The sequence below is a fragment of the Myotis lucifugus genome, unplaced genomic scaffold (genome assembly GCF_000147115.1).
Source record: "Myotis lucifugus unplaced genomic scaffold, Myoluc2.0 scaffold_7, whole genome shotgun sequence".
Taxonomy (NCBI): Eukaryota; Metazoa; Chordata; class Mammalia; order Chiroptera; family Vespertilionidae; genus Myotis; species Myotis lucifugus.
In genome coordinates this window covers 8298422-8319172 of record NW_005871055.1, presented here as the reverse complement: position 1 = coordinate 8319172, position 20751 = coordinate 8298422, and the positions used below count along the sequence as shown (strand labels likewise).

Below are 20751 nucleotides of genomic sequence, written 5' to 3'. Positions count from 1 at the left end.
AGTTATGTACCCTGACAGGGAATCCAGCAACCTTTTGGTGCACAGGGCAATGCTCCACCAACTGAGCAATACCAGCAAGGGCTTTTGGTTGCTCTTAAATTAGAGCTTCCATTTCACATTCAGAAGACTGCACTTTGGAGCTAACATTTATATCACTTTCCAAGAATTTCTTCTTTGTTTCCTAAAACATAATTCAAGCCAGAAATGTGAGCCTCAGATACAGCATAAAACTTCTAGAAGCCTCATTAAAGAATAGCAAAAAGAAACAGGGGAAAGTAATTTAAATCAACCAACTATATCCAAAATATTATCCTTCTGAGGAGACAGAGGGAAACTAGGTAATCAGGAATAGGGACCATGGGGAAGTAAAACTGGGGAATCCAACTAGGCGGAATTGCTAAGGCAACCCAGCTGGGCATGGAAAGAAGGGCATACGAGAGAGACAGACTAAAATGTATGGATTGTTGCTAAAGACAAACAAGTTGCAGATAACCAATCATAAGGCAATAAGACATATAACCCAATCTCAAACAAAATTCTTTGAAAAGACCAATCAAGAACTAGCAAAGCTGCATCCACCCTTAAAAAGTGCGAGCTCCTCTTCTCCCTCTCCCCAGTGTGCTAGATTCTTGGGTTGATAGAAGGAGACACGTTCCCTTTCGCCCACGTGGCTTATGGCCATGTGGGGCTCTACGCATGGACTAATAGACTTTAACACCCGACTATAACATGGGAAGGAAGCTCTGGACACTGGCCTGCTCCTGGGACCCCAGCTGCACCTTTTCCAGGATTGGCTTCTCTCAATAAACTTTGCCTCCGTTAATTGGTTTTGTCTGTGACTTCATTCTTTGATTTCACGAGACAACGAACTCGGACTCAAACCCCACATTTTGGTTTCACTTTCAACATTTAATCAATATAAAAATTAATATTCTTTTGTACTGAGTCTTAAAACCCAGTGTACTTTGCGCTTACACATCTCAATGGATGTCACATTTTAAGTGCTCAATAACCATATGTTATGAGTGGGTACTGTACCAAATGGCACAGCCAACGATATAAAGAAATGTGAGACAGAATTGTTGTCTGCAAGAAACTTACAAAATAAACAGGAGACTAAAAAGCAATTATAAAAATAAAATAACAATAAATGTTACAAAGTAATATAACTTCTGAGTAGGAAATACAACACATACTTTGGATGTACAGGAGGAAGTGCTCCCTGTAGGATGGAGTCGTGTCAAGGACACCGGCCTTGATCAGCTACAACCTGGAAAGAAGCTTGGGGAGCCTGGGGGAGGCGGGGGGGGGGAGGAGGGACGAGGACTTGGCAGACAGAGCAGTAATGTGGGAAAGCCAAGAGAGAGGTCTGACCAGAAGAGAGAAAATTAGCTGGTCTGAAGAAAAGAACCTGTGCTAAGAACTCTGGAAAAGAATTTGAAAAACCGATGGTGAAAGTCTGCCAGGAAGGATTTTTGAACAGGGGAATGACATGATGAAAGAGTTGTTTTAAGATCAATCTCAATATATGAAAATGCTGTGATCCTGGACAGGAAGGCTGAACATTATAATGCTGTCAATTCTACCACAAATAAGTTCTAGGTTTAAAGTCATTTCAACTTAAATCCCAAGGTTACTTTAAGATTATCTGGAATAAATGGGCACGGACAATGAAGAAACTGTAAGAAAAAAAGAAGAAAGGATATTTGCCTACCTGATTTAAAAAGACATAATAGTACAGCTAGGACAGAAGATTAGATGACCACATTAAAAGAAAGAACGTGAAGTATAGAGAGAAGTGGGTCATAATCTATAATTATGAAATAATATACCCCAAGGTGGCATTTGCATTTCTTCTCTGGTAATGTCCTTAGCCCATTTTTTTTGTTGTATTGGGTTATTCACTATTTTCTTATTTATAAAAGCTCATGTATTCAGAACACTAACCCTTTGTTAGTCAAGTATGTGGTCTTTTGTGGGGAAGCACTGGACTTGGTTGTAATGTCTGTAAGGAGGATTCTCCGAAAGGTCGGGGGTCTCCGAGGGAAACTTGATGAAGGCAGCAGCCTCTACTTTGACTTTTCCAAACAAGTCTGACCCCCCAGGTGTTTTACTAGAATCTTTATGTTTAGACTTCAAAACATCCTTGTTTAAAAGACACTACAGTTGCAGGCACTTTCTCAAGGATGCTTACCCTGCTGATTGTATCTAAAGGTTAATTTTAGTTCAAGCTGTTGTGACAATAAAAGCCTAAAGGAGGCAGGTGAACAGGGCCGTTTGCTCCTAAAGCAAGCAGCCCCTTAGCCCTCTCTTTCACAGAAACGTGTGTCAGAATAATCTTTCATCTGTCATTCAGGGTCTGCCAGTCAGCTCTGGCAGTCTTTTAATGTTCTTTGATATACAGAATATTTAAATGTTTTATTTGATGAAATTATACCAACCTTTTATGTTACAGTTTCTACTCCTGAGTTAGGGGATATAACTTAGAATACTTCTATTATATTCTAGAATTTTAATTTATTTTTTACATTAAAATGAAATTAATTTTATTGTAAAGAATGAGATGGAGATGTAACTTATTTTCGTAATGGTTTGCAACTGATTTAAAAATATCCTTTTCATGCCCTAACCGGTTTGGCTCAGTGGATAGGGCATCGGCCTGCAGACTAAAAGGTCCCAGGTTCGATTCCGGTCAAGGGCATGTACCTGGGATGTGGGCACATCCCCAGTTAGGGGCGTGCAGCAGGCGGCTGGTCGATGTTTCTCTCTCATCGATGTTTCTAACTCTCTATCCCTCTCCCTTCCTCTCTGTAAAAAATCAATAAAATATATATTAAAAAAAATAAAAATATCCTTTTCATATATTTAATTATTTATTTGGGCTTGTTCCTATACTTCTTTTGTTCCACTGACCTGTCACTTTCTGCAATAATACCACACTTTACAATTTTTAACACTTTAGAATATATTTTAATATTTGACAACACAAAGCCCACGTCCTAGGATAAAAATGGGAAAAAAATTCCAATATTTTATTCGCCTTAGGCCCAAAGTCTACTTTGATAGAATACTATGTTCTTATTTAAAAAAACACTCATATTAGAGTTTGTAAAGCACAGGCTAAAAAAATGTGTCAAACAGCCTGGCTGGTGAAGCTCAGTGGTTGAATGTGGATGCATGTACCGAGAGGTCCCAGGTTCAATTCCCAGTCAGGGCACATGCCTGGGTTTTGGGCTCCTTCCCCAGGATGAAACTGCAGGAAGCAGCAGATCAATGTCTCTTTGTCATTGATATTTCTCTCTCTCTCCCCCTCTCCCTTTCTTTCTCTTTAAAATCAATAAAAACATTTTTTAAAAAAAGTTTCAGTTAAATTATTAGTGCTAAAATTCTCTTATAAAATCATATGATAATGTTTGACAGGATATGCAAAACCCCTTGTTGTATAAGAAGAGCTACACATTGCCCCAGGGTTACCCTTTCCTGTGCAAAGCTGGACCTTCAGACTGATACACTGCATTAGGCTGAGCTGTCAGGCTGCAGATACCTGAGCATGTCCTTCTGTGCCTGCTCTGGGGACTCCGTGTCATCTGAGTTGCACTCCCAAGTCCACAGGCTCCCTTAGAGTCTTGGTACCTGGGAATACGCTGTGGTAGCACACCTCTGTGCTGTGACCTGGAGTTTGTTTCCAGTGATAGACAGAAACCCAAAGTGGGACACACAGGCTCCCCCTAATGGCTTTTTCCTGCTAAAACATCGCTCATCATAGTTTCCCAAAAGATCTTGGCTCTTCTAACTTGTTTATTCTTCTGGACCGGAGGATGCACATAACTCTCCGTAGTTAGGGGAGTTATGGTACATTAGAGGCTTTTACATAGACAGGCATTCCTCACTGTCTGAATGCTTGCTACATGTTACCTGAAACTCATGGACCAAATACACTTGGATAACTGATAGCCTTCACCATCTGAACTCAGGAACTATAAAGACTCAGACAGTAAGGGAGCGATACAGTGAGTATCATGGGGACTAGGATATTTTGGGGAAGAGTCCATTGGTCTCCATCAATAGCTGAGATTAAGAACAATGAGGATAAGTAGCCCAGGGTCCTTCTACTGGGTCTAGCAGGCTGTCCTGACAAGACCCATAAGGCATTGAGGGGGTGGCAGAATCATCAAGATGATTCAGATCAGATCAGGACATGGGTGCACTGTAAGCCAAAAAGATTATTCTTTTGACTATTGGGGGGCTTTGAGTAGGAGAATCACATTTGTTTTCTGTGTTTTAAAGATCATTTTGGCTGCTGTGCAGATGAGGCTAGAATAGAAACTAGGAGACTAATAGTCCAGGCAGGAGATGATGGTGGTTTGGGATTGGATGGTAGTAATGGAGGTGGTGACAAGTAGTGAGGCTCAAGATGTATTCTGAAGTCACACTGAGGTCTGACTAATGTATTAGATGGGAAGTGAGGAGGAAAGTGAGGCACTGAGGGTGCCTCTAAGGTTTCTGGCCTGAGTAACTGGGTGAATGAAATGGGGCAGGCTGGTGGTTGAGCAGGTCTGGAGTGTGTGGGTCTATGAGGGGAAACAAGAGCTCTCTTTGGGACATCCTCAGTTTGAAATCACTCCAGGCATTGATAAAGTTGGTTATGAGAGTCTGGAGTTTGGGGAAAAGGTCAGAATGGAACTCCTCATCTTGCACTCCGTATATACACATACCAGCTGAATGAAATATTCAACTGCTTGACCTGTGGTTGCCACATGTTTTTGGCTGATGCTTTATTCACGTCACCACCTGGCTGGAACACCCTTTCAACCTTCTCTCGCTGACTGACTTGCCCTTTAAAACTAAGATCCACGTACTCGCCTCCAAAAAGCTTTCTGGGAACAGCAGGTTGCGTTGGGAGCCCCCATCTGTGCCTCAGTGGGCTAACCAGGTCAGAAGCGAGCTGCCCACTAGGTGCTCTGTACCCCCAGCTCTCGGTCCCGAGCTCGGCACATGGTAGGAGCTGTGCTCCTGTTTGAGGGAGGGGCGCGCTCAGAAGACTTGCTTCCCTTCCCTCGTGGAGAGAGCCTCTGAGGCCTTGGCTACTAAAGGTAGAGGAGGGGTGGTTCCAAAGAGTCACATTCCTCGGGGAAACTCCCCAAACCGCTCCCTGAGACCGAGCCGACCACTGCCCCCGCTCCCCGCACCTCTCCGACGGTTTCACAGCCGGCGAGCCGCGCCGGAGAGAAGCCCCGGAGCTCGCCTCCGCCTGCCCGGGCGCAGCACCCGCGTAGGGCAGGAGCCATGCGCTGCCCCCCGCAGGGGGAGAGGTCGGGAGTTCTCCCGGCCACTGCGGAATTGCCCCGGGGCCCCCGGAGGTGATCGCCGGGGCGCGAACTCCGAGGGGCCACACGCCGCTGAGCCAAGACCGTCCACGCGGCCTCGGCGGCTCGGGAGACGGGGTCCAGGCCCCCGAGGGGCCGCGCCCGAGTGAGGTCCAGGGCGGGACCGGTCTCTGCCGGCCCGCGGCCTGTCCCGCCCCCGCCCCCGCGGCACCAGGTACTCACCGTTGGGACAGGGCAACGCGTCCGCCGCCTCAGCCCCCCGGGGCCCTTGGGCGTCGCTGGCCGAAGCAGGCCGGGGCGGCGGCGCGCGCTCCGTGGCCGAGCTCTCGCCCATGCTGGCCGCTGCGCTCGCGCTGCCGGAAGCCCGCGGCCGCTCGAGTTCCCGAAAGCCCGGAAGGGCTCATCCCCACGCCCGGGGGTTTCCCCGAGGGCGAGAAGAAACGAAACCCAGCCGGTCCCGGGAGGAGAAACGAAACCCAGCCCCGGGTTTGCAGATCGGCTTCTCTGCCAGACAGGAGCCCTACCTTCTCCAGATTCGAGTTTGATTTTTTTTCTTTTAAATCCTCCTCCCAGGATGCAAGGGGCCAAAGCCGCTGTGTTCAGTTGGAGAAATGACCGCTTTTCCGAGAGGTTCACCTTTCTTTTAAAACTTTTATTAAATTGATATACTACACAGGCATATCATAAACGGACACAACGAATCGTAACTGCAGTTACCAGTTGCAAGCCTTTATTTAGCACCCATGGGGTACACAGCACCGTACAAGAGGAGGTTTTCAGTGCATGTTAACAAATATACCGGTAGAGAACATACAGTTGAAGTAAGTTGTTCTGGAAAAGAAGCACATAAGGTGAATTGCTGAGGAATTAAAAGAAAACTTCTGGAGATCTTACAATGTGAGCAAACTTTAAAGAGGAAAAGAGGCAAGTTGGGGACAGCAGAAAAGAGAATATTAAAAACGATAAGCTGGATAGTCTTGACAAATACATAAATAGATTGCAGAAGAGCATGGGGCTGCAAAACAGGAGAAAAAAAGGGAGGGACTCCTACAGCCAAGTTTATTGCAACTCAAGCAGGTGAATAGAAGAATTACAAGCACAACCCATTTTATTGCGCTTAGCTTTATTGCACTTTACAGGTGTTGAGTTTTGTGGGTTTTTTTTTTTTTTTTTTTTTTTTTTTTTTACAAATTGAAGGCAAGACCTTCCATCAGCAAAAAGATTACCACTTGCTTTACTATGATACTCGCTTCATTACGGTATATTACCAAACTGTAATATCTCAGAATTAGGCCTTTATTCCTTGCCAGGCAAACAGGAAGTCCTAAAGAAACTGAATTAGAGACTGAATAATTTAGCTAGCTAAGTCATTGTGAAGCATTTGAAAAACACCTTCCACCACTCTCAGTTTATCATTCTAGCATTTTAGTGTTCTACTCTTAAGCAGTAGTAGACCCTATCATCACTGAGGAAAGCCTGTAACACACACAAAAAAACAAAGGCCAAAGGAAACATATAGGGAAAACAAATAAATGAAACTTAGCGGTCACAAAAATATGCATGAAGAAAATATAAATGTATGTGTTCAAAGATATACTACAACCAAGAACCAAAAAAAGATACTATTAAAGAACATTCAGGGAAGAAAAAAGAGCCCTAGAAATAAAAAATCTGAGACCAGAAAAATAAAACATATTATACTAATTAGAAAATTAAGTTGATGAAGTCTTCTAGAAAGTAGAGCTAGAAGACAAGAGCTGGAAATTAAGAGAAAAGATAAGAAAATAAGAGAACCAATCCTGGAGGTCTACTATCTGGGTAACAGGAATTCTAGAATGAGAGAACAGATGAGCAGTCATTAAAGAAAATATTTCCCTGAAGGACAATGTTTGAAAGACCCCACCAAGCACCCCATATAAGGGATGAAAATGAACCCTTACCAGGAATAGAACATTGGACAAAGTAATACTATAAGCTTCTAGAGAGATAAAAACGGGTTGTATATACAAAAAGAACAGAATGGCATCTGACATCCAATAGTCACCCTGGATATCAAAGCAAGAATGTCTTCAAACTTCCCAGCAGCAACACTGAAAGTTTAGCAGATGCCTTCAAAATTGGGAATAAAGGCTACTCAAGAATTCTATACCTTGTCAAAATAGCAAACAAGTGTAGTGGTACAATATTTTCAAACATGCAAAGTCTCAAAATATTTACCTCTCTTTTTTCCTTTTCAAAAGGTATTGAAGGATGTGCTTCACCAATATGTGGAAGTAAACCAAGGAAACGGGAAATAATGGATATAACTGGAAACAGATTTGACACAGGAGAGAAAAAGGGGGTCTCTAGGACACTGATGGAAGATGATAGCTGTAAACCAACACAGACTGAAGCAGATTAAGATACCAGGATTTCTACACAAAAATATTTCCCATGCTGATCAAGTGTCTTCACTTCATTTTAGTGCAATGCCTAAAATTCCTGCTATCTTTACTGTGAATAAATGGACTGCTCAACTTTTCTCATCAATCTACAGGCTGTTGAGTTATAATTTTTTGCTTTCTTCCTCGTTCTTTGGTTCCCCATGCTCTAAAACAATTTCAAGTTAAATTTTCACCTAGTTCAGTATTTTAAAGAAATTAAATTGGGTCTAAACTTAGAATGAACTTTGAAAGGTAACCAAACTAAACCCCTCAAGTTCAGAAAAAAAAGAAAACCCAAAAAACAACATGATCTCTCAAAAATGAGATCTTTTAATTACTCCTTTTTGAGCTAGTATTCCCATCCTGGTTTCAAGGGGGTAAGTTCCTGACAGCTGAATATACAGTACAGTACATCTTTGTTAAGGATAAATTAGTTTTGACTATTGGAGATTTCCAGCCCCCTTTCCACTAGGTCATCGCTAGGTAACCTTCCCTTTTTCTCTAGAAAACCAATTTGCACAACATGCTCAGGAGAATGCAAAAGGATGTTTCAAACTTGAAGCTCAGTTCTGTTTTGTTTTGTTTTTTACATGAAACTCTTGCCCAGCACAATCTCTTCTAGTCTAAATAAGCCAACTCTGACTAATTTCCTGTTTTCTTTTTCTTATGGCTCAATCTAGAACAAATATCTTCCAATTTCTCTAGGTTTCTATTCCCTCTTTTCCTGTCTGTGTTTGTATTAAAGGAACAACGAGAATCTATTGGAAAGCAGTTTCACCTCAAAGAGTTTGCCGAACTCTTCTCTATTGAAGGGCTTCTCACCCTTTCTCACTCAAGTGGTTTAATTCGACAGTACTTTGTGGAGCTATATTCCTCACGCTATTGCCAGGAATTAAACATAAATAAATTTTGTAGGTAAAGTCATGAAATGTGGCCATTTGGATCCATGAACTCAAAGACAATAATAAAAAAACACAAGAACAACAATTATATTGTAACATTTGTTTCTCTTAATATATAGCTTACAAATAAATTACAAGTTATATAGCAGTATTTCATAGAAAAGACACACTTCCATCTTACTCATGTAAAGTTGAATAACGGCAAGAATCAAGAGATACCCTATGTGTATGAAACTGTCCTTATTTTGTTCCTAGCATTTCTAAGTCACACAAATGAACTCCCTGACAAGAGCAGACTGAGGAATTCTCTTCATGAATCAAAAACTAAATTCCACTGACAACTGAGCATTCTTTTCTATGGCTCTAATTTCAGCTTGAAAAGCTAATTTCATGAACAGGCATTAGCTCCAACATTTATAATATTTTTTTCCTGCACTTATTAACCCCACATTGGCAGAGGATTTCTTTATCTGGCACAGTTCCAGGTTCATAACCATAATCCCATGTTAATTCTGTTCTTGCTTTCACATACCTAGAAAGTAGAAATTAAAAAAATAAATTACCCTGAATAAACCAAACTTGACTACATTAATTTTCATGTTAACATCATTAACCATCCTCAAAAATATGTTTATTCTCTCTGACACCCACCCATTAGGACTGCTCTTTCATTAAAAGAATAATCATTTGAGTTTTATTTCAAATGTGCTAAAATCCTAAGTAAGAAGAAATCTGTCAATATCTACGAAGAAGGAACCTGGTGACGTGATGAGGCCTGCAGTGTGGTATTTGAGTGTAGACATTATGCCCATGTAGCAATTTGCATCATTTATCCCCTGAATTGAACAGGGTGAGAACTGCCATCCTTAGCCCTTTCAAGCATTAGCTCTAAAAGGAAATAAGAATTGAAATTTCAGCTGTTTCAAATTTTGCTGAGTAGGAAGAGTTTGGGATAATTGAATATTCTAGAGTACTAGATATTAGGGGCCATAGCATGTATCTTTTCATATTTTTCTTTTCTTTTTTTGCTTCCATCCCTGTCCCTCTCTAGTTTCTTTTCTTCTTCTATTGTTGTTTTTAAAGTCACAATTTCATAGTTATATCATAAAAAATTTCAAACCTGTTGGTGAAGAATGCCACCAATGGAAAATTCCTGTCATGTGTTTCTACAAAAACATTCTGTACCAAAAGATTTGGGCAACAACTATGCTGTTAAAAAAAAAAAATTAAAACAGAGGTTAGATACAGCATACAGTTTGATGTCTTGTTCTTTGAAGCATTAGAATACCATTGTTTCCAACAAAGCTCGCTTATTTTTGTTTCTTTTGCTTTTCTGTTGACTAATATGTAAAATATCATAGCTTACTACAATCCAGTTAATAGTAGGAGTCTATTCAGAAAAGCCTGTCACATTCTTATATCCTGCTGGTAGAAATGCAAAATGGTATAAATCCCTAAAGAAGATAATTTGTCAAGATTATTCAATATTATAAATGCATTATCTTTTGATTCAGTAATCCCATATTTGATAATGTATTCTATAGATACATCTATACATATACCTGTGTGTAAGATTATTCATCAAGCATTGTTTTAACAGTAAAAGTTTGGAAACAACCCAAAAGAATATCTATATATATAAAACCCTAATATGCAAATAGACTGAACGGCAGAACTGGTCACTATGACGTGTGCTGACCACCAGGGGGCACGTGCAGAACATGGCGAGCATCAGCCACGGTGGGATGGTGGAGCAGGTGAGTGGTGGCGCCAGACTAAGGTGGGGCACCAGTCGCCATGATCGGGGTGAGCCTCTGGTGGTTACTGAAAATTCTTTGCTCCTGCGCGCTGTGATCCCGCCCACTTGCACCTGCAGCCGGCACTGGAGCCGCCGCTCGAACCCACTGCCAGCACCTGGCGCCGGTCCCGATCACTTGGTGCTGTCAGCCAGTGCAAATGGCGGCGGCCGGCCCTGATCACCCCTGAGGGCTTCCCCACCTCCCCCTGCTCCTGAGGGGTGATCGGGGCAGCAGCCGCTGCTTGCACCCGCTGACAGTGCTGGCCCCACTCACACCCACTGATGGCGCCAGCCTCAATTGTTCCGCGCTGTCAGCAGGTGCGAGTGGGGCCAGTGCCGTCAGCACGTGGGAGCAGCAGTGGTGGGAGCGGGGCTGCCGGCAGAAAGGGGACCGGGGCCGCTGCTGGAGGGGCTGGACGGGGGCGTGGAGGATGGGCTGAGACCCACCCCTGTGCCCACCGCAGCCTCGCAGCCCACAGTTCCTTTAAAGGTGCATGAATTCATGCACTGGGCCCCTAGTCTAAAGAGAATTGGTTAAATAAACTTCAGTATATCAACACAAAAGAATTCTATGCAGCTATGAGCAAAAAAAATGAGGAGCTCTCTCTGTGTAGTGATATGGAAAGATCTCCAGGGTATATTGTTAATTTAAAAACATGGTATAGGACAGTGACAATAATATGCTATCTTTTACGTAAGGACACATATTTATATTTACTTGTATTTGCATGAAGAAACACTGTAAGAATGAAAGAGAAAGTAATACAAATTATTACTATAGGTGGCACGGTAAATGTGGATATAGTATTTCTCACAGTATGTTTCTTTTTCTAACAAAACATAAAAGTTTAATATGAAAGACTGTCTATAACCAGAGTTTAACATCCTAGTGAAGAGGCCCTTTGGAAGGGGACATGTGCAAGCACTGCTGAACATAACCGTTACTTATACTTGTTCCAACAGTATCTACACATGATGATGCTATTTCCTCCTGTTACCATCTACCATTCTAATATTGTTCTATTGCCATCTCCACACATTCATCCATCACCAGATTCATAAAAGAATCAAATCCCCACAATATTCCTTGGACATGTGGGCAAGCTTTTCATTTCAATGATAATAACTTCCTGTCCATACATTTTTAAATTTGGGCCAATGAGCTTCACTCATGGTGCTTACTCGGCAGGCTTAGAGCTACCTTGAAACAGAATTCTGTTTAGCTATATGTATGTATTCTGCATGGCTTATTATTTTATTTCAATTTTTAAATCATATCAATGTATTATCTAGGTAGAAAAATTAAATTGAAAAAAAAGAGCAAGATAAAGAAAAAAAGAAAGAGCCTGTTTTTGTTGTTTTTTTCTCCTACAAAGGAGGGACCTGGCTCATGTGCTGATTGGGAGAGGTGAAACCAACTCAATTGTGTACGTACAGCCACCATTCAACATAACTGATGGGAAATAAAGCCATGAGAGTCCTTTGCTGGGGATCCTTATTTAATGGATTTCCTGACATGTTTGGCAGCAGTTTAGAAGTAGTCAAAGTGGAATAGAGAACAGCAGTTGGGGGACAAAGAAGGGGAAGAGATAATTATTTATTCCTTGTTAATCAAGTATTCTAACTGGGAAAGAAAAAAAACAAACCAAATTAGCAGATTCACCTAGCAAGGAAAAAGTTCTTTGGTTATATTTATTTTTTAAAATATATTTTTATTGATTTCAGAGAGGAAGGGAGAGGGAGAGATAGATAGAAACATCAATGATGAGAGAGAATCATTGATCGGCTACTTCCTGCATGCCTGACACTGGGGATCAAGCCCGCAACCCGGGCATGTGCCCTGACCCGGAAATGAACCATGACCTCCTGGTTCATAGGTTGACACTCAACCATTGAGCAACACTCGCCAGGCAAGCTCTTTGGTTTTAAAGATTTCCTGACTTACGAATATTTTTTCTTCTGATGGCAGCTGAATTACATGTAAAATTATCAGTGCACATAAATTTCAAACCATTCAAATGTCACATTTAAAGAGGCACTGAGCTTACCTTAAAGATGTCAAAGGGAATGCTTATGAGAATCATGGGCCATTCATGCTTCCCTTCCTTCACCTTTATTTTAGGGGAAAAGTCAAGGCGGCCCATCCACTAATCCCTTCCCACCGGGAGGAAGAAGAGCTCTGATACAGACAATAGAGAACAATTAAGGCTGCATCCAGGGGACAATGTGCTATAGTGGACCTTTCCAAAGGATGTGAGGAAGGATCAAAGTCCTTATCCTCCTTCCATGACTCTTCACTCTCTTGGATATGATAAGCAGACAAAGTGGAGTCCAGAGATCAGGGAGCCATGCAGAAGGGCCTGGCTGAGCTCTCAAACAGATGGTTCAGGGTTTCCCCATGGTTCAGTCACTAAAGACTGGAAAGACTATATAGACAATGGAACTAAAGGTTGAAGGAGATTTCTTTCCCTTATAGGATTCCTGGGACCATATAATGCCTGATAGTAGGAGGCGGGACAGAATAAAAGTCACAAGGTAACATCAATTTCACCTTACACAAGAGATATGACCAATAATACAAATTACTCCTCTTATCATGAAGATAACAGGAGTCTTAAGTGTTAATTAACCTTGAAATCAAAGGAATCATACATAATTCTCTATATAAATGAAATAAATCTTCTTAGATATATCCCAAACATACACACAAACAGAAAATGACTATGGTTTGGGAATTTAAAAAAAGAGGATAGTTATATGCAATATTCTGATAAATGTACTGGTTTTCTACACTAAACCATGAAGTCACTCAAAACTTACTAAAAGTAAGTAAAATAAATATCTACAACTGATTTTTTTGAACTATTAGAGGCATCTCTGAAGAAGAGCTACTGTATTATATAAGACTCAAAAGAGAAACTTACTCTATGTGTCCCACTGTGATTTTTTTTGGAAGTAACAAATCTTTCAATAAACGAAAATAATTTTCTTACATACCATTTATATAATTTTCTTAAGCAAATGTTTAACAATGTGCCAGGTACTGTTTAAGCACTTTACATACTATATATAACTCATTTAATTCTATGAGTAAGTTATTATTATTATCCCCATTTTATAGAAGTCAGAAATAAGGTATGAGGTCAAGTAACATGTCCAAGGTCATACAAGTGAAAAACTGGCATCCCAATCCAGGTAATCTGGCATTAGAATTTGTTAATCATATTTTCCTTATAATTTTATTAAAAAGCACACACAAAAATGTTTAGAAATATAAATCTCAGCCCATATACTCACATTAAGAAAGCGGCCCACATTTCCTTCCTTTGTGGCATCCAATAAAAACACACTTCCTTTACTGAACTTGAGAGATTCACATGAAGTATTATTCTTGGTTTCACCTGGCAACTCTTTATTACAAAAGACATAATGGTTTTGACATGCTGGAGAGTTTTCCTCTTGGGGCTTTAGTATTTGAACCTCAAACTTCTTCATAATATTCTGATTATCCAATGTGGTTGCTTGGTTACATATGCCCCCTGGTGAAGTTTCTTCTCTACCTTTAGTTATATCTATCACATCTGATTCAATCAGCAAATTGTCTTCAGAATCTTCAACTTGATTTGAACTTGAGTCCGCTAATAAACATTTTAGAAAGAATCGTCAGGAAATATACTTGGCTAAGCAATAGTGCTAAGATTAACAATGCTAAATAAATGCTAGTTGCTTTAATTACCACTAATCCTTAGAATGTGTTAAGGCAGACAGCACTCCAATTTTATATATAAAAACTTTGAGCCTCTGAGGGATTAAGGGATTCACTTGACCCACAATAATAAAGAAATTGGGTAACAAACTCAGAAATGTCTGGTTCCAAAGCCTGCCTTCTTTCTACTACATAACAATGCCTTTTAATGAACTTACATGTTGCTTCCTGACTTCTCTTCCATTTTGGATTGTGAATTTAAGTATATTCTAAATTTTTAAAAATTGATTTTAGAGAGAGAGGGAGAAAGCAGGAGGGAGGGAAGCGGGAGGAGAAAGTGGAGGGGGAGGAGAGAGAAGGGAGGAAGGGAGGAGAGGGAGGGAGGGATAGAGAGAGAGAGAGAAGAGAGAGAGAGAGAGAGAGAGATCCATTTGTTGTCCCATTTATTTATACATTCATTGGTTGCTTCTTGTATGCGCCCTGACCAGGGATGAAACCTGCAACCTTGATGTATCAGAATGCTCTAACCCAGTGGTCGGCAAACTGCGGCTCACGAGCCACATGCGGCTCTTTGCTCTTTGGCCCCTTGAGTGTGGCTCTTCCACAAAATACCACGTGCGGGCGCGCATGTAGAGTGCGATTGAAACTTCGTGGCCCATGCCCAGAAGTCAGTATTTTGTGGAAGAGCCACACCCAAGGGGCCAAAGAGCCGCATGTGGCTCACGAGCCACAGTTTGCCGACCACTGCCAACTAAACAATCCAGCCAAGGCTAAGTATATTCTAAACAGCTGTAACAGTGGTTTGTAGGGAACACTCCAGGCCTTTAAGACACCAAAGGCCTGAAAAGACCCTGTTGAAATCATCCTCCACAATAACTGTATTGCTATAGGCCAGGGGTGGGCAACCCCTGGCACGTGTGCCAAACATGGTACGCCAGTAACTTTTGCTGGCATGCAAAACCCTCTCTTATAATCTTCCATTTACAATTTTTTTCTTAATATCGACTTTTTTTATTTTTCAGATAAATTCAGTGTAGGTGCATCTTAGGGATTGACAAGAGAGGGGAAGAGCAATTTCTATGCCTCTGCCTTAACTCTCCCTGCCTTCCTAGATCCGACCAGTGTTTTGGTTTCATCCACATACGCTTGTGAATCTTTGTTCTCAGTGATGAATTTTGTTAAGTCTCGTAATAGGAGTAGCCTGACGAATGAAAGTAGTAGCTCGTGCATATCTCTGAAGGTCACGAAATATAAACCTGATGTAAAATCTCTGTCATCAGTGTTGCAGCAGCAAAAGTCCCACTGGTAATATCAAACGGAATCATAAAGTTTTCTGTCGGACTATCAGTGTACATGTATACATTAAAAAATAAATGTATTTTTCATAATCATATACTGTGTTTTTGTTGCTCGAATGAATTTTATTATTTCTTCAAGGTTCTTCACATAGGTACACTTTAAGAGATATCAAGTATATGTTCTCAAAATATTAGGGCTGGCACGCAGAAGAATTTGAGTCAGAGATTTTGCTGGTTTTGGCATGCACTCACAAAAAGGTTGCCCACCCCTGCTATAGGCTTTGTACACATTAGTGTTTGGTGTGTATTCTAGACGACCATTCAATAATCACACTTTTACAAACAATAATACTTTAGAAGAAGATTAACTGCTTAATCATTTTTAGAAATAATTTTTTAGAATATTCAAAAGTATGAATGCATGTCAAATGAAATAAATCATTTATTTTTAATAAAACTTGTACCACATCAGTGGCATAAAGAAATATTTCTCTGTTACTGATTTAATCATTACTATTGCTGGCTGCTGTTCCTATACGTACTCATACTTTAATCATAGATTACTTGTGAGCACTAACAGTAAATAACTATTTTTTTCTTAGTGCCTCCTATATACATTATAGTGATCAATGAAAATGGCAAAACAACCAAAAGCAATAGCACTCATTATGATACACATGCATTAAAATGGTGAAGAAAATCAGAATATGTCATCCCAAAATATGCCGCTTTGACATAAGAATTATTTAAATAGCACATGTAGGAAAAGCTCTCTGCCTCCCCCTATTCTGCCTAAAAGCAGGATATAAATTTACAAAGGTGTGCCTTCTCCTACTAGAAAGGACAAAAGTTAATCACCGGTGACAATTTTAGACCTTGATTATCCTTGAGACTGAACCAGAGAAATCTAGGAAACAAACTTTACTAACTAGTCTGTATCTACCATTGGTTTCCCATATATTTGCCTTCCCACAATTTGCCACCCCTAAAGACTAAAGGTCCTTTTCCTTTGTCTTGCTATGCCTCTAAAAATTTATTGTTCTTTGGCTAAGATTCTAAATAAGCAGGAATTCTAAACCATCTGAGTTACTTATCTCTGAGTATAGCAGTCCCCCCTTATATGTGGGAAATACATTCCAAGACTCCTAGTGAATGCCTGAAACTGCGGATAGTACTGAATCCTATACTGTTTTTTCCTACACATACATACCTATGAGAAAGTTTAATTTATAAATTGGGCACAGTAGGAGATTAAAAATAACTAATAGACTAATTATAATATACTGTAATAAAAGTTATATGAATGTGTTCTCTCTCAAAATACCTTATTGTAATGTACTCCCCTTCTTGTGATGATTTGAGATGGTACAATGCCTATGTGAGGAGATGAAGTGAATGATGTGGACATTGTGATGTATAGTTAGGCTACTATAAGGGTTACTTGAACATAATCACTGCAATATTGCAACAGTCAATCTGATCAATGAGATGGCTACTGAGGCAAGTAGCATATATAGTGTGGATACCCTGGATAAAGGGGTGTCCTAGGTAGTATGGAGTGAGATGACACAAGATTTCATTATGCTACTCATAATGGCATGCAATTTAAAACTTATGAATTGTTTATTTCTGGAATTTTCCATTCAATATTCCTGGGCTGTGGTTAATATGGGTAACTGAAAACATGGAATGTGAAACAGTGGATAAGGGGGACTACTGTAGTCCCTTGTGTTACATGTACAATACACATGATGATAGTAATAAACTTCTGTTTGTTTTGTCAGTCTAATTTACAGGACCCCCGCCCGTCAACATAAGATAGGGAGAGGAAGAGAGTTTTACCTCCCCTACAAGGTGAAATAATTACAATACATAAATGCCTTCTCTTGATAGACCTTTTCAGTCAAGGAGTTTCCTTGCCTCCTCCAATCTCCATCCTTTGAGACCAGGCAGAGAAATGGGAGTACAGATATAAGGAAGCTCAAAAGAAGAGGTAATGAGTCATCTCTCAGCAATGTCTCCCCACTCAGGGATATAGTGAAATGCAAAAGGACCCAAACCCAGGTTTGTCAAGTTGTAATATTAGCTATGGCAGGATTGGTAACACTGAAATAAAAGAACTCAGGGTAGCAATATTTTCACTTTTTGCTGAGCATCCCCAGCAGCAGTGTTGGCTGGAATACTGCAGTAGAATGCAGTGGTTTTTTTTTTTTGTCTTTTTAATGCTGTATATATATATTTTTCCATTTAAATATTTATTTATTTTTTATTGCTTAAAGTATTACAAAGGGTATTACATATGTCTCCTTTTTTTCCCCGCCCTTGACAATCCCCTGGCCTCCCCTACCTGCCCCCCCCCTCCCCCCAGTGTCTTATGTCCATTGGTTATGTTTATATGCATGCATGTAAGTCCTTCGGTTGATCTCTTACCGGCCCCCTCCCCGCTTCTCCCCCCCTACCCTCCCCGGCCTTCCCGCTGCAGTTTGACAGTCTGTTTGAGGCAGCTCTGCCTCTGTATCTATTTTTGTTCATAAGTTTATAATGGTCTTTATTATCCATGAATGAGTGAGATCATGTGGTATTTCTCCTTCATTGACTGGCTTATTTCACTTAGCATAATGCTCTCTAGTTCCATCCATGCCGTTGCAAATGGTAAGAGTTCCTTCTTTTTTACAGCAGCATAGTATTCCATCGTGTAGATGTACCACAGTTTTCTAATCCATTCATCTACTGATGGGCCCTTAGGCTGTTTCCAGATCTTAGCTATGGTGAATTGTGCTGCTATGAACATATGGGTGCATATATCCTTTCTGACTGGTGTTTCTGGTTTCTTGGGATATATTCCTAGAAGTGGGATCACAGGGTCAAATGGAAGTTCCATTTTTAGTTTTTTGAGGAAACTCCATACTGTCTTCCATAGTGGCTGCACCAGTCTGCATTCCCACCAGCAGAGGACGAGTGTTCTTTTTTCTCCACATCCTCTCCAGCACTTGTTGTTTGATGATAGCCATTCTTACAGGTGTGAGATGGTGCCTCATTGTTGTTTTGATTTGCATCTCTCGGATGATTAGTGACTTTGAGCATGTTTTCATATGTCTCTTGGCTTTCTGAATGTCCTCTTTTGAAAGGTGTCTATTTAGATCCTTTGCCCATTTTTTGATTGGATTCTTTATCTTCCTTTTGTTAAGTTGTATGAGTTCCCTATAAATTTTGGAGATTAGGCCCTTATCAGATATGACATTGGCAAATATGTTTTCCCACACAGTGGGCTTTCTTGTTGTTTTGTTGATGGTTTCTTTTGCTGTGCAGAAGCTTTTAATTTTGATGAAGTCCCATTTGTTCATTTTCTCTTTAGTTTCAAGTGCCCTAGGAGCTGTATCAGTGAAGAAATTGCTTCGGCATATGTCTGAGATTTTGTTGCCTTTGGATTCTTCTAGAATTTTTATGGTTTCCTGTCGTACATTTAAGTCCTTTATCCATTTGAGTTTATTTTTGTGTATGGTGTAAGTTGTTGGTCTAGTTTCATTTTCTTGCATGTATCCGTCCAATTTTCCCAACACGATTTATTGAAGAGACTATCTTGACTCCATTGTATGTTCTTGCCTCCTTTGTCAAATATTAATTGAGCATATTGGTTCGGGCTAATTTCTGGGCTCTCTATTCTATTCCATTGATCTATATGTCTGTTCTTGTGCCAGTACCAGGCAGTTTTGAGAACAGTGGCTTTGTAATACAGCTTGATATCTGGTATTGAGATCCCACTTACTTTGTTCTTTCTCAGGATCACTGCAGCTATTCGGGGTCTTTTTTTTTATTGCAGATGAATTTTTGGAGAGTTCGTTTTAGATCTGTGAAATATGCCATTGGTATTTTAATGGGAAGTGCGTTGAATTTATAGATTGCTTTGGGTAGTATGGACATTTTGATGATGTTTATTCTACGATGTTTATTCTACCAATCCATGAATACGGTATGTTCTTCCATCTCTTTATGTCTTCCTCTATCTCTTTTTTCAACGTCCGGTCTTTTACCTCTTAGTTAAGTTTATTCCTAGGTAGCTTAATTTTTTTGGTGCGATGGTAAATGGGATTGTTTTTTTAGTCTCTCTTTCTGAAAGTTCACTATTGGTGTATAGAAATGCCTTAGATTTCTTGGGGTTAATTTTGTATCCTGCTACGTTGCCAAATTCATGTATTAAGTCTAGTAGTTTTTTGATGGAGACTTTAGGGTTTTGTATGTATAATATCATGTCATCTGCAAATAAGGACAGTTGTACTTCCTCTTTTCCAATTTGGATGCCTTTTCTTTCTTCTTCTTGTCTGATTGTTATGGCTAGCACTTCCAGTACTATGTCGAACAGGAGTGGTGAGAGTGGGCATCCCTGTCTTGTTCCTGTTCTTAGGGGAAATGCTGTAATTTTTTGTCCATTAAGTATGATATTGGCTGTGGGTTTGTCATATATGGCTTTTATTATGTTGAGGTATGATCCTTCTATTCCCACCTTGCTGAGAGTTTTTATCAAAAATGGGTGTTGGATTTTGTCAAATACTTTTTCTGCATCAATTGATATGACTATGTGGTTTTTTTCTTTCAATTTGCTTATGTAATGTATCACGTTTATTGATTTTCGGTTATTGTACCATCCTTGCATCCCTGGGATAAATCCTACTTGGTCATGGTGTATGATCTTTCTGATGTACTGCTGGATCCAATTTGCTAAGATTTTGTTGAGGATTTTGGCATCTGTGTTCATGAGGGATATTGGCCTGTAATTCTCTTTCATTGTGTTATCTTTACCTGGTTTTGGTATTAGGGTAATACTGGCTTCATAGAATGAGCTTGGAAGTGTTCCTTCCTCTTGAATTTTTTGTAGTAGTCTGAGGAGGATAGGTTTTAGTTCTTCCTTGAATGTTTGGTAAAAACTCCCCTGTAAAGCCGTCTGGTCCTGGGCTTTTGTTTGCTGGAAGCTTTTTGATGACTGTTTCAATTTCTTCCATAGTTATTGGCCTATTGAGATGTTTAGATTCTTCCTGATTGAGTTTTGGAATGTTGTATTTTTCTAGGAATATGTCCATTTCCTCCAGGTAGTCTAGTTTGTTGGAGTAGAGATGTCCGTAGTATTGTTTAACAATCATTTGTATTTCTGTGGGGTCTGTTGTTATTTCGCCTCTATCATTTCTGATTTGGTTTATTTGTGTCCTCTCTCTTTGCTTCTTGGTGAGCCTGGCTAGAGGTTTGTCAATCTTGTTTATCCTTTCACAGTACCAGCTCTTGGTTTCATTGATTTTCTGTATTGT

At 40.2% G+C, this 20751-nt stretch overlaps 3 protein-coding genes across 14 annotated transcripts in view; 1 reads left to right on the top strand and 2 right to left on the bottom strand.

Moving 5' to 3' along the window:
• PHF11 (PHD finger protein 11) overlaps positions 1-5697 on the bottom strand; it is a 39685-nt gene extending 33988 nt beyond the window's left edge. For all 3 annotated transcript variants that reach the window (XM_006083544.3, XM_014449123.2, XM_023748633.1), the window contains exon 1: positions 5550-5697. In XM_006083544.3, coding sequence (XP_006083606.2) covers positions 5550-5661 — 112 coding nt within the window. In that variant the 5' untranslated portion in view covers positions 5662-5697. The remainder of the gene's footprint in view (positions 1-5549) is intronic.
• RCBTB1 (RCC1 and BTB domain containing protein 1) overlaps positions 1-7856 on the top strand; it is a 117673-nt gene extending 109817 nt beyond the window's left edge. The window contains exon 12 of the mRNA XM_023748592.1: positions 7568-7856. Coding sequence (XP_023604360.1) covers positions 7568-7624 — 57 coding nt within the window. The 3' untranslated portion in view covers positions 7625-7856. The remainder of the gene's footprint in view (positions 1-7567) is intronic.
• SETDB2 (SET domain bifurcated 2) overlaps positions 6036-20751 on the bottom strand; it is a 61773-nt gene continuing 47057 nt past the window's right edge. For 6 of the 10 annotated variants that reach the window (XM_014449084.2, XM_023748543.1, XM_014449075.2 and 3 more), the window contains 3 exons: positions 13748-14088; positions 9773-9861; positions 6036-9184 (listed from right to left, as the gene is read on the bottom strand). In XM_014449084.2, coding sequence (XP_014304570.1) covers positions 9067-9184; positions 9773-9861; positions 13748-14088 — 548 coding nt within the window. In that variant the 3' untranslated portion in view covers positions 6036-9066. The other 4 variants (XM_023748554.1, XM_023748556.1, XM_023748561.1 and 1 more) reach the window with 4 other exon arrangements.